The sequence below is a fragment of the Pseudophryne corroboree genome, chromosome 7 (assembly GCF_028390025.1).
Source record: "Pseudophryne corroboree isolate aPseCor3 chromosome 7, aPseCor3.hap2, whole genome shotgun sequence".
NCBI lineage: Eukaryota > Metazoa > Chordata > Amphibia > Anura > Myobatrachidae > Pseudophryne > Pseudophryne corroboree.
Window position 1 is genome coordinate 130,394,675 of NC_086450.1, and position 14,279 is coordinate 130,408,953.

The 14,279-nt window shown below is 44.4% G+C and overlaps 1 protein-coding gene across 1 annotated transcript in view; it reads right to left on the reverse strand.

The window, feature by feature from the left end:
• PSMD14 (proteasome 26S subunit, non-ATPase 14) overlaps nt 1-14,279 on the reverse strand; it is a 305,697-nt gene that overhangs the window by 14,926 nt on the left and 276,492 nt on the right. Inside the window, exons 8-9 of the mRNA XM_063933641.1 lie at nt 9,590-9,664; nt 8,020-8,145 (exon numbers count right to left, since the gene is read on the reverse strand). Coding sequence (XP_063789711.1) covers nt 8,020-8,145; nt 9,590-9,664 — 201 coding nt within the window. The remainder of the gene's footprint in view (nt 1-8,019; nt 8,146-9,589; nt 9,665-14,279) is intronic.

The window sequence follows — 14,279 nt, forward strand, 5'->3', positions numbered from 1 at the left end:
CAAGTCACTCACTTAGTAGGTGCAGATCCAAAGCGATCCTTAATCCATTTAAATGTGCGCCGGGTCCAGCGCTCCAATAGGAATTGAATCCCTGATGGTCTGCAGTGCTGTGCTCAAATAAACACATACATGGATCATTGCCAGATGGGAGTGCTATTACTCAAATCCTGACCACTGAATGTTAGGAAAGCCCGGAGCAATCTCCGTCAGCCGGCCAGTATTAGAACCCGTATGAGGGAGGCCGGTGTCCACGTTCCCCGCCGGAATGGAGCAGAGTGCAGCTGCTCCCAATGCTGACAGGTTGACACCAGCGGGAGGGGGTGAGAGATGACGCTGAAGCCTCAGCAACGGTGTGCAGCCGTGCGGCAATTGCAGGCTGTGCTCTCAGAGCGACAGTGTGCAGGCTGTAATCCCAAGGACGGCTCCGAGCAGACCTCGCTGTAAGGTGCGTCAGGCAATGGTAGTTTCACAGGACAAACCACCTGTATCCTTAACGCGTTTCAACACCAGCAGGGCGTCTTTTTCAAAAGGCAGTGTATATGCAGTATCGCGTGCTCCCGTGAGTCGTTCGAGTCTTTTGCTCGGAGCTCCATGCAGAGCCGGCCCTAGCCAATTTGATGCCCTAGGCAAAATTTTGTCTGGTGCCCCCTAGTACCGCCGCTAGTTCTGCATCTGACCCAGCAACATTTAGGCAGTGGGGCCCACCGGGGTCAGGGGGTTACCCCGTGTGCCAGTTCAACCCTGCATAATGGCACACAGTAATGCCCATAATACACAGAATTCCACACAGTAATGTACCTGACACATATGCCCCACATTAGTAATGCTAGTAACTTTTACTATAAAACTTTATTTTGCTTGCTTGTGTGCTTGCAGTCAGTGTGTGCGCCCATGCAGCTCCCTGGATCCGTGACTGCGTTTTGTGAGATGGGGGTGGCAGGATGGGTGGGTGGGTGCGTGCACTCGCACCTGTTATAGGGGTACCCGAACAAGGGATGTGACCTCACAGGGTATGCCATCCTGGCAGAGTAATTTTACGGCATGGACTGAGTAGGAAATAAAGTGTGAGGAGAACACTGCCCATGTTATGTCCCTGCAGACACCTGGGGTTTGCACAGGGATAAGGGACACACAGGATAGCAGCAGGGTCCCCTTCCCCCATGTGCACAAGCAGTATAGGTGATGTCAGGTTTATGTGAAGCAGTCTTCCAAATACACATGTGTTATCATAAGAAGCCATCCAGTAATAACCTTATATAATCAGTGAAAATGTCACATGTCCAGGAATTGCAGTTACTGGGCTTCTGCTGTCTGTCTGAGGTCTCACAAGTCAGGGGCATTCAAGCATATGATGTGCATTCTATGTGACAAATGTAAACAGCAGTGTATACCAGTACTGATTGAATACTTTTGGAAAGTAACAGTTAGTTTGCAGACTGTCCCTCCCAGCATGAGATACTGCAGGGACATGCTTGGATGCCCCTTGACATGCTTGGATGCCCTAGGCAAATGCCTAGCCTGCCTATAGCTAAGGCCGGCTCTGGCTCCATGCTGCACAATCTGAGGATGTGGTTAATGACAGCATACTCCTGGATGTGGCCACTGACAATATCTTTTGCAAGATTGCACAGTGTGTACACAATATATCATTTGTCTGGGAGTTCAAGGAAAATCGTTGCCGACATTGCATCGTTTGCCCGTCGTCTAATGCGTATCCAGCTTAAGACAGGAAGAACACATTCTAACAGTTACAGGTATAAGCCCCAATAAAGGGACAGCTGCTTTTACCCCATAATGAGGTGTCTGGCACTCACTTTGTATGCCCTGGCAGTTGCCACATTGGAAAGAAGAAGTAGATAGAAACACATGCTATAGGCTCAGTTACAAATGGTGCCTATTTTCCCACCGAGATATATATATATATATATATATATATATATATATATATATACATACATAGAATTCAGTTATGAGCTAGTGGAGAAGAGGGCGAGTGGTGAGTGATTGTATTTTTGATTACTTAATGTTGAAAAAGCCAATGCAGAATGAACTATAGTTACGGGTAGTCGCGCAAAATAAAAATATAGTTAAATGATAAAATAAATAAAAAAAATAAATAAATGTATTATATTTCTATGATAAAAATGCTAAGTGTAGCTGGCCAATTTTCACATTAAGCTGTGTTGGAATCTTTAAAACATCAAATAAGCAATTACCTAGCGGACTGCGTGTTTACTATAGAAAGGGATAATAAGAATTTACTTACCGATAATTCTATTTCTCGGAGTCCGTAGTGGATGCTGGGGTTCCTGAAAGGACCATGGGGAATAGCGGCTCCGCAGGAGACAGGGCACAAAAGTAAAGCTTTTCCGATCAGGTGGTGTGCACTGGCTCCTCCCCCTATGACCCTCCTCCAGACTCCAGTTAGATACTGTGCCCGGACGAGCGTACACAATAAGGGAGGAATTTTGAATCCCGGGTAAGACTCATACCAGCCACACCAATCACACCGTACAACTTGTGATCTAAACCCAGTTAACAGTATGATAACAAAAGGAGCCTCTGAAAAACGGCTTCCTACAACAATAACCCGATTTTTGTAACAATAACTATGTACAAGTATTGCAGAATAATCCGCACTTGGGATGGGCGCCCAGCATCCACTACGGACTCCGAGAAATAGAATTATCGGTAAGTAAATTCTTATTTTCTCTATCGTCCTAGTGGATGCTGGGGTTCCTGAAAGGACCATGGGGATTATACCAAAGCTCCCAAACGGGCGGGAGAGTGCGGATGACTCTGCAGCACCGAATGAGAGAACTCCAGGTCCTCTTTTTGCCAGGGTATCAAATTTGTAGAATTTTACAAACGTGTTCTCCCCCGACCACGTAGCTGCTCGGCAGAGTTGTAATGCCGAGACCCCTCGGGCAGCCGCCCAAGATGAGCCCACCTTCCTTGTGGAATGGGCATTTACATATTTTTTGCTGTGGCAAGCCTGCCACAGAATGTGCAAGCTGAATTGTACTACAAATCCAACGAGCAATAGTCTGCTTAGAAGCAGGAGCACCCAGCTTGTTGGGTGCATACAGGATAAACAGCAAGTCAGATTTCCTGACTCCAGCCGACCTGGAAACTATATTTTCAGGGCCCTGACAACATCCAGCAACTTGGAGTCCTCCAAGTCCCTAGTAGCCGCAGGTACCACAATAAGCTGGTTCAGGTGAAACGCTGACACCACCTTAGGGAGAAACTGGGGACGAGTCCACAGCTTTGCTCTGTCCGAATGGACAATCAGATATGGCTTTGTGAGATAAAGCCGCCAATTCTGACACTCGCCTGGCCGAGGCCAGGACCAACAGCATGGTCGCTTTCCATGTGAGATATATCAAATCCACAGATTTGAGTTGTTTAAACCAATGTGATTTTAGGAATCCCAAACTACGTTGAGATCGCCCAGTGCCACTGGAGACATCAAAAGGGGGTTGTATATGCAGTACTCCCTTAACAACTTCTGGACTTCAGGAACTGAAGCCAATTTCTTTCTGGAAGAAAATCGACCGGTCGAAATTTGAACCTTAATGGACCCCAATTTGAGACCCATATACACTCCTGTTTGCAGGAAATGTAGGAATTAACCTAGTTGAAATTCTTCCGTGGAGCCTTCCTGGCCTCACACCATGGAACACATTTTCACCTAAGCAGTGATAATGTTGTGCGGTCACCTCCTTCCTGGCTCTGACCAGGGTAGGGATGACCTCTTCCGGAATGCCTTTTTCCCTTAGGATCCGGCGTTCACCCGTCAACGCGGCTGCGGTAAGTCATGGAACAGACATGATTCTTGCTGAATCAAGATCCTTTCTAGTATCTCTTGAAGTTCCGGGTACCAAGTTCTTCTTGGCCAAACCGGAGCCACGAGTATAGTTCTTACTCCTCTCCTTCCTATCATTCTCCATACACTGGGTATGAAAGGCAGAGGAGGGAACACATACACCGACTGGTACACCCACGGTGTTACCAGAGCGTCCCAGCTATTGCCTGAGGGTCTCCAGACCTGGCGCTTCATGTGGGACGCCATCATAACCACCTTTGGTCTTTCCCAACGGTTTACAAACATGTGGAAACTTCCAGATGAAGTTCCCACTTTTCCGGGTGGAATTCATTCATGCTGAGGAAATCTTCCTAGTTGTCCACTCCCGGAATGAACACTGCTGACAGTGTTATCACATGATTTTTCGCCCAGCGAAGAATCCTTGCTGTCATTGCCCTCCTGCTTTTTGTGCCGCCCCGTCTGTTTACGTGGGCGACTGCCATGATGATGTCCTACTGGATCAGCACCGGTTGACTTTGAAGCAGAGGTCTTCCTAGGCTCAGAGCATCGTAAATTGCCCTTAGCTCCAGTATATTCATGTGGAGAGAAATCTCCAGACTTGACCACACTTCCTTGGAAATTTCTTCCCTGTGTGACTGTTCCCCAGCCTCTCAGACTGGCATCCGTGGTCACCAGAACACAGTCCTGAATGCTGAATGTGCTGCCCTCTAGAAGATGAGCACTCTGCAGCCCCCACAGAAGAAACACCCTTGTCCTTGGAGACAGGGTTATCCGCTGATGCATCTGAAGATGCGATCCGGACCATTCGTCCCGCAAATCCCCCTGAAAAGTTTTTGCGTGAGATCTGCCGAATGGAATTGCTTCGTAAGAAGCCACCATTTTTCCCAGGACTCCTGTGCATTGATGCACTGATACTTGGCCTGGTTTTAGGAGGTTTCTGACTAGGTCGGATAACTCCCTGGCTTTCCCCTCCAGGAGAAATACCTCTTTCTGGACTATGCCCAGAATCATTCCTAGGAACAGCAGACGTATCATCGGAAAACAGCTGCGATTTTTGGAATATTTAGAATCCACTCGTGCTGTCGTAGAACTACTTTAGATAGTTCTTTTCCGACCTCCAACTGTTCTCTGGAAACTTGCCCCTTTCAGGATATCGTCCAAGTAAGGGATAATTAAGATGCCTTTCTTCTTTTAAGAATCATCTTTTCGGCCATTACCTTGGTAAAGGCCCGGGGTGCCGTGGATAATTCAACGGCAGCGTCTGAAACTGATATTGACAGTTCTGTATCACGAACCAGAGGTACCCTTGTTGAGAAGGGCAAATTTGGACATGGAGGTAATCCTTGATGTCCAGGGACACCATATAGTCCCCTTTTTTCCGGTTCTCTATCACTGCTCTGAGTGACTCCATCTTGATTTGAACCTTTTTATGTAAGTGTTCAAAGATTTCAGATTTAGACTATGTCTCACCAAGCCGTCTGGCTTCAGTACCACAATATAGTGTGGAAGACTAATACCCTTTTCCTTGTTGTAGGAGGGGTACTTTGATTATCACCTGCTGGAAATACAGCTTGTGAATTTTTTTCCAATACTGCCTCCCTGTCGGAGGGAGCCGTTGGTAAAGCAGGCTTCAGGAACCTGCGAGGAAAAATTGTCTCGACTCTCCAATCTGTACCCCTGGGATAATACTTGTACGATCTAGGGGTCAACTTGCGAGTGATCCCACTGCGCGCTGAGACTCTTGAGACTAACCCCCCACCTCACCTGAGTCCGCTTGCACGGCCCCAGCGTCACGCTGAGGACTTGGCAGACGCGGTGGAGGGCTTCTTTTCCTGGGAAGGGGCTGCCTGCTGCAGTCTACTTCCCTTTCCTCTATGTCTGGGCAGATATGACTGGCCTTTTGCCCGCTTGCCCACATGGGAAAAGGAAGGATTGAGGCTGAAAAGACAGTGTCTTTTTCTGCTGAGATGTAACTTGGGGTAAAAAGGTTGGATTTCCCAGCTGTAGCCGTGGCCCCCAGGACCGATGGACCGACCCCAAATAACTCCTTCCCTTTATACGGCAATACTTCCATGTGCCGTATGGGATCTGTATCACCTGACCACTGTCGTGTCCATGACATCTTCTGGGAGATATGGACAACGCACTTATCTTGATGCCAGAGTGCAAATATCCCTCTGTGCATCTCGCATACATATATATAGAATGCATCCTATTAAATGCTCTATATCAATAAAATATTTTTAGTCAGGGAATTCGACCAAGCCAACCCAGCACTGCATCTCCAGGCTGATGGCGATCGCTGGTCGCAGTATAACCACCGTATGTGTGTATATACTTTTTAGGATATTTTTCCAGCTGCCTATCAGCTGGTTCCTTGAGGGCGGCCGTATCTGGAGACGGTAACGCCACTTGATAAGCGTGTGAGCGCCTTATCCACCCTAAGGGGTGTTTCCCAACGCGCCCTAACTTCTGGCGGGAAAAGGTATAACGCCAATATTTGCTATCGGGGTAAACCCACGCATCATCACACACTTCATTTTATTTTATCTGATTCAGGAAAAACTACAGGTAGTTTTTTCACTCCCACATAATACCCTTTTTTGTGGTACTTGTAGTATCAGAAATATGTAACACCTCCTTCATTGCCCTTAACGTGTGGCCCTAATGAGGAATACGTTTGTTTATTCACCGTCGACACTGGATTCAGTGTCCGTGTCTGTGTCTGTGTCGACCGACTGAGGTAAATGGGCGTTTTTTTAAAAACCCCTGACGGTGTTTCTGAGACGCCTGGACCGGTACTAATTGTTTGTCGGCCGTCTCATGTCGTCAACCGACCTTGCAGCGTGTTGACATTTTCACGTAATTCCCTAAATAAGCCATCCATTCCGGTGTCGACTCCCTAGAGAGTGACATCACCATTACAGGCAATTTCTCCGCCTCCTCCAACATCGTCCTCATACATGTCGACACACACGTACCGACACACAGCACACACACCTGGAATGCTCTGACAGAGGACAGGACCCCACTAGCCCTTTGGAGAGACAGAGGGAGAGTTTGCCAGCACACACCAAAAAACGCTATAATTACATAGGGACAACCTTATATAAGTGTTTCTCCCTAATAGCATCTTTATATATATATTTATATCGCCAATTAGTGCCCCCCTCTCTGTTTAAACCCTGTTTCTGTAGTGCAGTGCAGGGGAGAGCCTGGGAGCCTTCTCTCCAGCCTTTCTGTGAGAGAAAAAATGGCGCTGTGTGCTGAGGAGATAGGCCCCGCCCCTTTTCCGGCGGGCTCGTCTCCCGCTCTTTAGTGAAGTTTGGCAGGGGTTAAATATCTCCATATAGCCTCTGGGGGCTATATGTGAGGTATTTTTAGCCAGTATATAGGTTTACATTTGCCTCCCAGGGCGCCCCCCCCCAGCGCCCTGCACCCTCAGTGACAGCGTGTGAAGTGTGCTGAGAGGAAAATGGCGCACAGCTGCAGTGCTGTGCGCTACCTTTAGAAGACTGTCAGAGTCTTCAGCCGCCGATTCTGGACCTCTTCTAACTTCAGCATCTGCAAGGGGGCCGGCGGCGCGGCTCCGGTGACCATCCAGGCTGTACCTGTGATCGTCCCTCTGGAGCTGATGTCCAGTAGCCAAGAAGCCAATCCATCCTGCACGCAGGTGAGTTCACTTCTTCTCCCCTCAGTCCCTCGTTGCAGTGATCCTGTTGCCAGCAGGACTCACTGTAAAATAAAAAACCTAAGCTAAACTTTCTCTAAGCAGCTCTTTAGGAGAGCCACCTAGAATTGCACCCTTCTCGGCCGGGCACAAAAATCTAACTGGAGTCTGGAGGAGGGTCATAGGGGGAGGAGCCAGTGCACACCACCTGATCGGAAAAGCTTTACTTTTGTGCCCTGTCTCCTGCGGAGCCGCTATTCCCCATGGTCCTTTCAGGAACCCCAGCATCCACTAGGACGATAGAGAAATTTAGATAAGGACTGTATCTTTATTTTTCCATTGCAAGAAGTCTGCTAAAGCCTCTGCCCCAAGAGTTGCAAATAAAGCATTGTAAACATTGGCATTCATATTTAAGCATTTAATACATGTTCTTGAAGTATATTAAATGTGTTTTGGTGCGTATCTACAAAAAAAAAAAAAAAAAAAAGGAGCAATTACAAGATGGAAAGGAGATAAATACCTTATTGTAATTTTTTGCAAGCTCCAACATCTCCTTCACCACGGTCTCATTGAGCTTACAGTGTTCACTGTAGTCTTGAAGTGTCAAACCTTCCATCCAACTCTTTTTATGTAAATTCAACAGCATCTGCAACAAGAATTGTACATCAGTTACGTCAATGAAAAAGAATACAACTATCAGAAACAATCATCATACAGGTTATTTTAATAAAAACACCCCAGGCAACTTCATGTTATAATGTGGTTATTTTATAAATGACAACGCCATTAGCATGTGACAAACTGCAGAATTCTGGTATATCATTAATTGTGAAGTATTGTACAAACAGAAAACTGATAGGACACATCTGTCCTCCATGAGAGCTGTGGCAACCATATTTGTCTGCCCCCCAGAACGATTTTGAAAAGGAGATAATGATCTGTAGAAGCATAGCCAAGAACAATGCATATTAGATGCATGCTCAAAAAGGTATTTAAACTTGCTATTTAAAGAAAAAAAACAAAAAACCAATGCAGGATTGATGCTGTAACAAATCCTTCTTGAGAACAATCAACTCTGTGACAATTTGTTTTAGACTATTTAAATGAATGTACAAAAGTTCCTGTGTCGCTGTGCTCATGTGATCATTTAATAATGTCATGGAGAGGTTATGAGTAGAACTTGCTCCTGCAGGTATATGGGATGTCCACACTCTGTTAATATATATATCCATTTAATGTGATGCATGTGTTGGTGACAAACAGTATAAGGCCAGCTGTGACTAAGTAGAAGCCGTCATGCAGGTAGCTAAAACTACAGTGTACATTATACAGAATAAAAGTTGGAGGTGACGTAGACTACTCTTTGAGATTGTTCAGAGCGCACTTTGAGTAAAAGTTACAGCTGCCCTTACGCATTTCTCCACCCCGAAGAACCACGTAAGGGCGGCTGTAACTGACTGAAAGTGTGCTCTAAACAATCTCAATTGATCTCATCTAACCAACAAATCCTAATACTAGCGTGGACCTTTTGGCACGGTAACACAGGAACACCTGAATCACCGCTACCACATTGGAACGGCCGTGTACCGCTTGGTGGGTAAGAGACTATTTATGTTGTGACAGCTTGCACCAGAGTGTCTGTGGGTAAACTGAACAGCGCTTACCATAGCGCGCCCCCTTCTCAGCTGTCACCTACTTTTAAAAAGACCAGGAAGGTGGTCTAAAGGGTCGAGCATAGCGCATGGACGTTATCTTTAATCGCTCTTCCCCTACCATCTATAATTGAGGTCTCAAGAGTGAACTGGATAAATTGGTGGATCTATAAAAACGGAACAAAGAGCATTTGGTTTAATTCAAGCAATTAATTGTGGAGTGCACAAACCACAGCAGTTAGCTTTGTTTTTAGATAACATGGGAATTCTGTAGTTACTTTGTAATCTGTATGATTATTAAAATACATAAATCACACAATACATTAACTCTTATAAAATTATTCTTGCGCACCTTACTGGTGATGAAACATTAGAGTAATTAAATCATACACAAACAATGCACAAGTAATGGACAATGTCACGTAAGTAAGCACAAACCTTTTGTTCCAGTTCATTTTTCCTGTAGTTAATGGTTATAGAGTAGTAATGCCGGTTAAGTCCATGAATCAGTGCCTGAGAAGGAAAAGACAAGATATTAGAGAAATGTTAAGTATACTCAATTGTTTTACATATAATGAGGAAACACATAATTTAGAATTTAATGGTACCACCATAATAAGCCTCAGTTGAGACTTATCATGTACAGACTTAACAAGGCAGCAATACTTCACTGTCCAGCATGAAAGGAATTGCACGTTTGTTTTCGACAGACACCACAAGCAGATATATAGCAGCTTTCATTTTAATAACTACGACGCATTGATTTGTTCAGCTTCATAAACCAGGTGAGTGCCACACCCAAAACCGATCTGAAATTATCTAGTTGTTCAGACTAATGGCAGTGATGTGTTTGTTTATGCATCAAGCTGCTCAGCCAGATCTGGCCACTAATAGTTGCTTCTGAACTTCAGGGTTGAATGAGAACCCCCAAACACTCAGTGCTGGGCTTCCTCACAGAGCCAGGTTTGCCATACCTAGACAAAGCCAATCCAAAACAAAATGTTTGGGTAGGAGAAACTCAAATACAATAAATAGACTGTTTAGCTTGGTCCAATTTACTATATAATATAGTGTGACCCTAAGTTACATATTAGATAGAGCTTTTGATGTTTGTGGATATTCTACTGAAAGTGTGTGGAATCACTGAATCGCTTTCTGTTGGTAAGATTCTTTCCTACGCATCAATACGGGATGCAGTTAATAGGTCGGCTGTCGAGATCCAAGTGTTCAGGATACAGATGGTGGAATCACGAGAGCCGGAATCCTGACACCGGCCCGGAATTCCCACTCGGTTGGTGGGGTCCGAAGCGTGGACTCGCTACTGGGATTCCGGCAGACGGGATGCCGTCTGCGCTATACTGACAGCCGGTATTTCATACTGGATCCATCAATACAAAGTCTGATTTAACCTAAGCTGCCTGTGTAGTCAACACTAAATTAATGTGCTTTGACTGCCCTGTGATGGCATGCTTTGTTGCCCTTAATTCCACACCTTATTTTGAATAGCAATCCAAACTAAAAAATTGCAGCTAAATTATGAGATAAATAAAATTTCACTAAAAATGTAGCTTCTCTGCTAAGTAAAATGAGGTGGTAGGGTGTTCCTGCAGGATAAATGGTCTGCAAAAATGTCAGCCAAGCATCGTGTTCTCATCATGCAAGGACACTCTGCTGCTTAAAGCAGCCTGTCACTGCCAGCCTATGGTTACAGTGCTGAGCAAGGGATTTGCTACCAGCGCAATAAAATACAGATCTAAGGGGGTCTATTTAATAAGCCTTGGATGGAGAAAAAGTCAATCGGCTCCTAACTGTAATATTTTAAACAAAGCCTGTAACATGGCAGTTAGGAGCTTATTGGCTGGTACTTTATCTCCACTGACTTTATCTCCAACCAAGGCTTAGTAAATAGACCCCTAAGTATGAGAGTTGTTTCTCGCATTGAGACATCTGCAGTAGTTCCCAACTGAGGGGTGATTCAGGTCTTCGAGCTAGCACTAGAGGACTATAAGCGAAGACCTAACATCGCAAATAAAAACCAGAAACAAAAGAAAAACTATCTAGTCCCAGTCTACCAAAACGGTGTACCGCTCATCTACTTTTGACACAGAATTATTACGGGTGATCAGGAAACGATGCACAAACTATATGTCACCCCATGTCCGCGCATTTTGGGGCAATGGAAGGCTTTTTCCCTGAAATGCAAAACAAAAATACCAAGAATCTGGTGACCAGCTTTTTGATCAGTAGAACAGCTGTGAAGTGTCCCAAGCATTTACATGCAGAAGCCGTTTCTATTCACGCCAATCAATATTTCCTGTACTTGATCTATTCTGGCACATCAGTTTTATTATTATGTATTATGTAGCCTGGGATGCTATTTTACTATTCCAACAAAACTGCGCCTTCCTCAATTCGTCCAGATTAACAGTGCATCTCCTGCTGGAAGATGCTTATGCAAAGTGTCATCCTGTTGTCTGTAGGACAGCCAAAGACGTTATCCACCTACTAAACCAATACATACTAATTACATTTATAACTCTGCATCTCATCTATTTGAAGCATTCTGATTTTTGTCTAGCACCCACCTTTAAAACATACAATTAGAATTAACAATTAATATTAAAAAAAAAAAAAAAAAGTAATTATATAAATGTGACACAGTAGGCTGCTGATATCTTTAATTAGTAAAACCCAGAGATGAAAGCTGGATGCAATCATTCTGAATTTCAACTGTAGAATGTCCTTAACCATTTTAAAGATATAATGAAGGAGCAAGATGTTTACACTGAAGGTCATTATACGTTGGCTAAAGGGTCCAGGTTCTCTATTCTCTAGAAACTTACAAGCATGGACTTGTCCAGGACCAGCCACAAACACAGAGGGAGCAAGCTGTATGCTCATTAAGAGGCACAATCTTTCATGTAGTATTAGTGAATAAACACAAGAAAAAAAATAATATGACTATGTCATACCATAGTTCTTTTACTCTATGCGCTAGATCAAAAAAATATCTAAATGAACATTGTTTAAAGGAGAAAATTAACGTAATCATTAAAAGCTTAACTATGCAACAGAACAGACCTCTAACAAGACAGTGGAAGCCACAAATCCCAAGACAGTGGTCTCCAACTACAACAAAGCAAGTCTAGAATTTCAGCTTCATGGTAAAGGCCAATTCTCTGAACGGAATATTATATTCTAAAGCAAACCCAACAATGAGCCCTCTTCTTGCAATTAATTAGGTGAATACAAGTAATATTGCCCAAGAAAGTACACAAGAGATTTTATATATATATATATATATATATATACACACACACACACAGATATATGCATGTATACATATACACTCACATTCATAAACAAACACACACAATATGAGTAAATTCAGTAAAATGTTCTAGCGAATACTGATGCATCTGTCAGCTACAATGCAATTTTGAGCTTCAATATCCGTAGTATGTACAGTACTTAGTACTGGCGATGAGTCTGCTAGGAACGAACATGTTGTCACGTGCTCTAATAGCTACTTACATTACTTATACCCCTTTCACATCGCACAAATAACCCGGTATCGTCACGGCATATTGCCGTGTCGACATAGGTCAGTGTGCGATGTGAAGCACTTTGCCCGAATTAGCGGGTCGCCTGACCCGGTAATTCAACCCGGTATAAAAGAAGGAAGGGTTATACCCGTGTTGAATACCGGGTCAGGCGCAGTGTGGATGGGAGCCCTGTCGATGCGACACGGCTCCCATTCACAACATGGTTGGTTCTAAATCGGAGTAGGAGAAGGGACCTTCTGATGTCACTAGGGGAGGAGACACGTCACCTGGGGAAGGAGCTACGGCCGAACAGGGTACCCGAAAAGTTTTCTTGCCCCGGGTCGAAAAGCCAGCAAAGCAGTGCAAATGCCAGATCCCAGCCGGTAAGGACGCGTTTCTCTTCCCGGGTGGGATCCGGCATTTGCGATCTGAATGCGGTATTAGAGTATCTTGTAAAGCTGATAACAGATTTAAAAAAATAATAATAATAAACTTTACTCAAGTAATATTATCTAGTTAGATTGGTTTAGACTTAACTGAAGAAAACAGATGTGAGAATGGGACAGCCAATCAGATAATGGCCACATCTAAAGCTGGGCATACACGCTACAATTATCTGGTCAATCCGCCTGACCGCCCAGATAATTGTAGAATGTATGGACGTGATCAATCTGAAAATATTGATCGGTCTGGCATGCTGAATTGTCCAGCATGTCTGTCCGATTCAACTTGGAAAAGCTGCATCACATGGGAAGGAACGGGGAAAATGTCTCCTCCCCAGGGAGGAAGCACAGAAATACATGTGGGAGATCTCAGTGTATGGCCACAATATCTGCAGGATTAATGATAAAATGCCTATCGGTCTGACATGTACTTTACCTGCGCATGGTTGTCCAGCACAACTGTTCAAGCAGCCAGTGTTTGACTACACAGGGTTGGGTATGTGTGACCGCATGTCTAGATGCCCGGCGGGGGGAGGGGGGGCAACGAAGCCCCTTGCAGGCTCAGTGGTGAATAGAGTGGGAATAGTCCTTAATGTCGGAATTGTTAGGGGGCGGGATCCAATAGTCAGTATTGTGCCCGGGATGTCGTGGTATCTCACGAGTGGGAATAGTCCCTTTAGTCGGGATTGTTAGGGGGCGGGATCCAGTCGTCGGTATTGTGACCGCCAGTCACACAACTACATCCCACTGCACTAATTCAGCTTTGTCAGTTCCAGATGCTTGGCTATATGTATATGTTAAAGGACCCGATGTAAGCAGATGGATTTTGAAAAAAAAATATTAGATAATGTAGTATCAAATGTTTTAAGCAAGAAATGAAAACTTTTTTTGAAAAATGATTGCGATAAATATGTATTTAGTAAAAGTTGCAATATCTCCGTCCTGTTTAGTCCCTGTATTGTGCTTTTCTCATTTTACATATTCATATACCCCTTGGACAGTTTTGTTATTGAGAGTCTTTGTCTTCAATGTTTGCCTTAGTCAGTTATTATCAATTAGGGCTCGCCAATTGTTTCATGGGATATTTGCATAACAAAAAATTCTACTTATAGGTTTTCATTGTTGTTTATGATCATACCG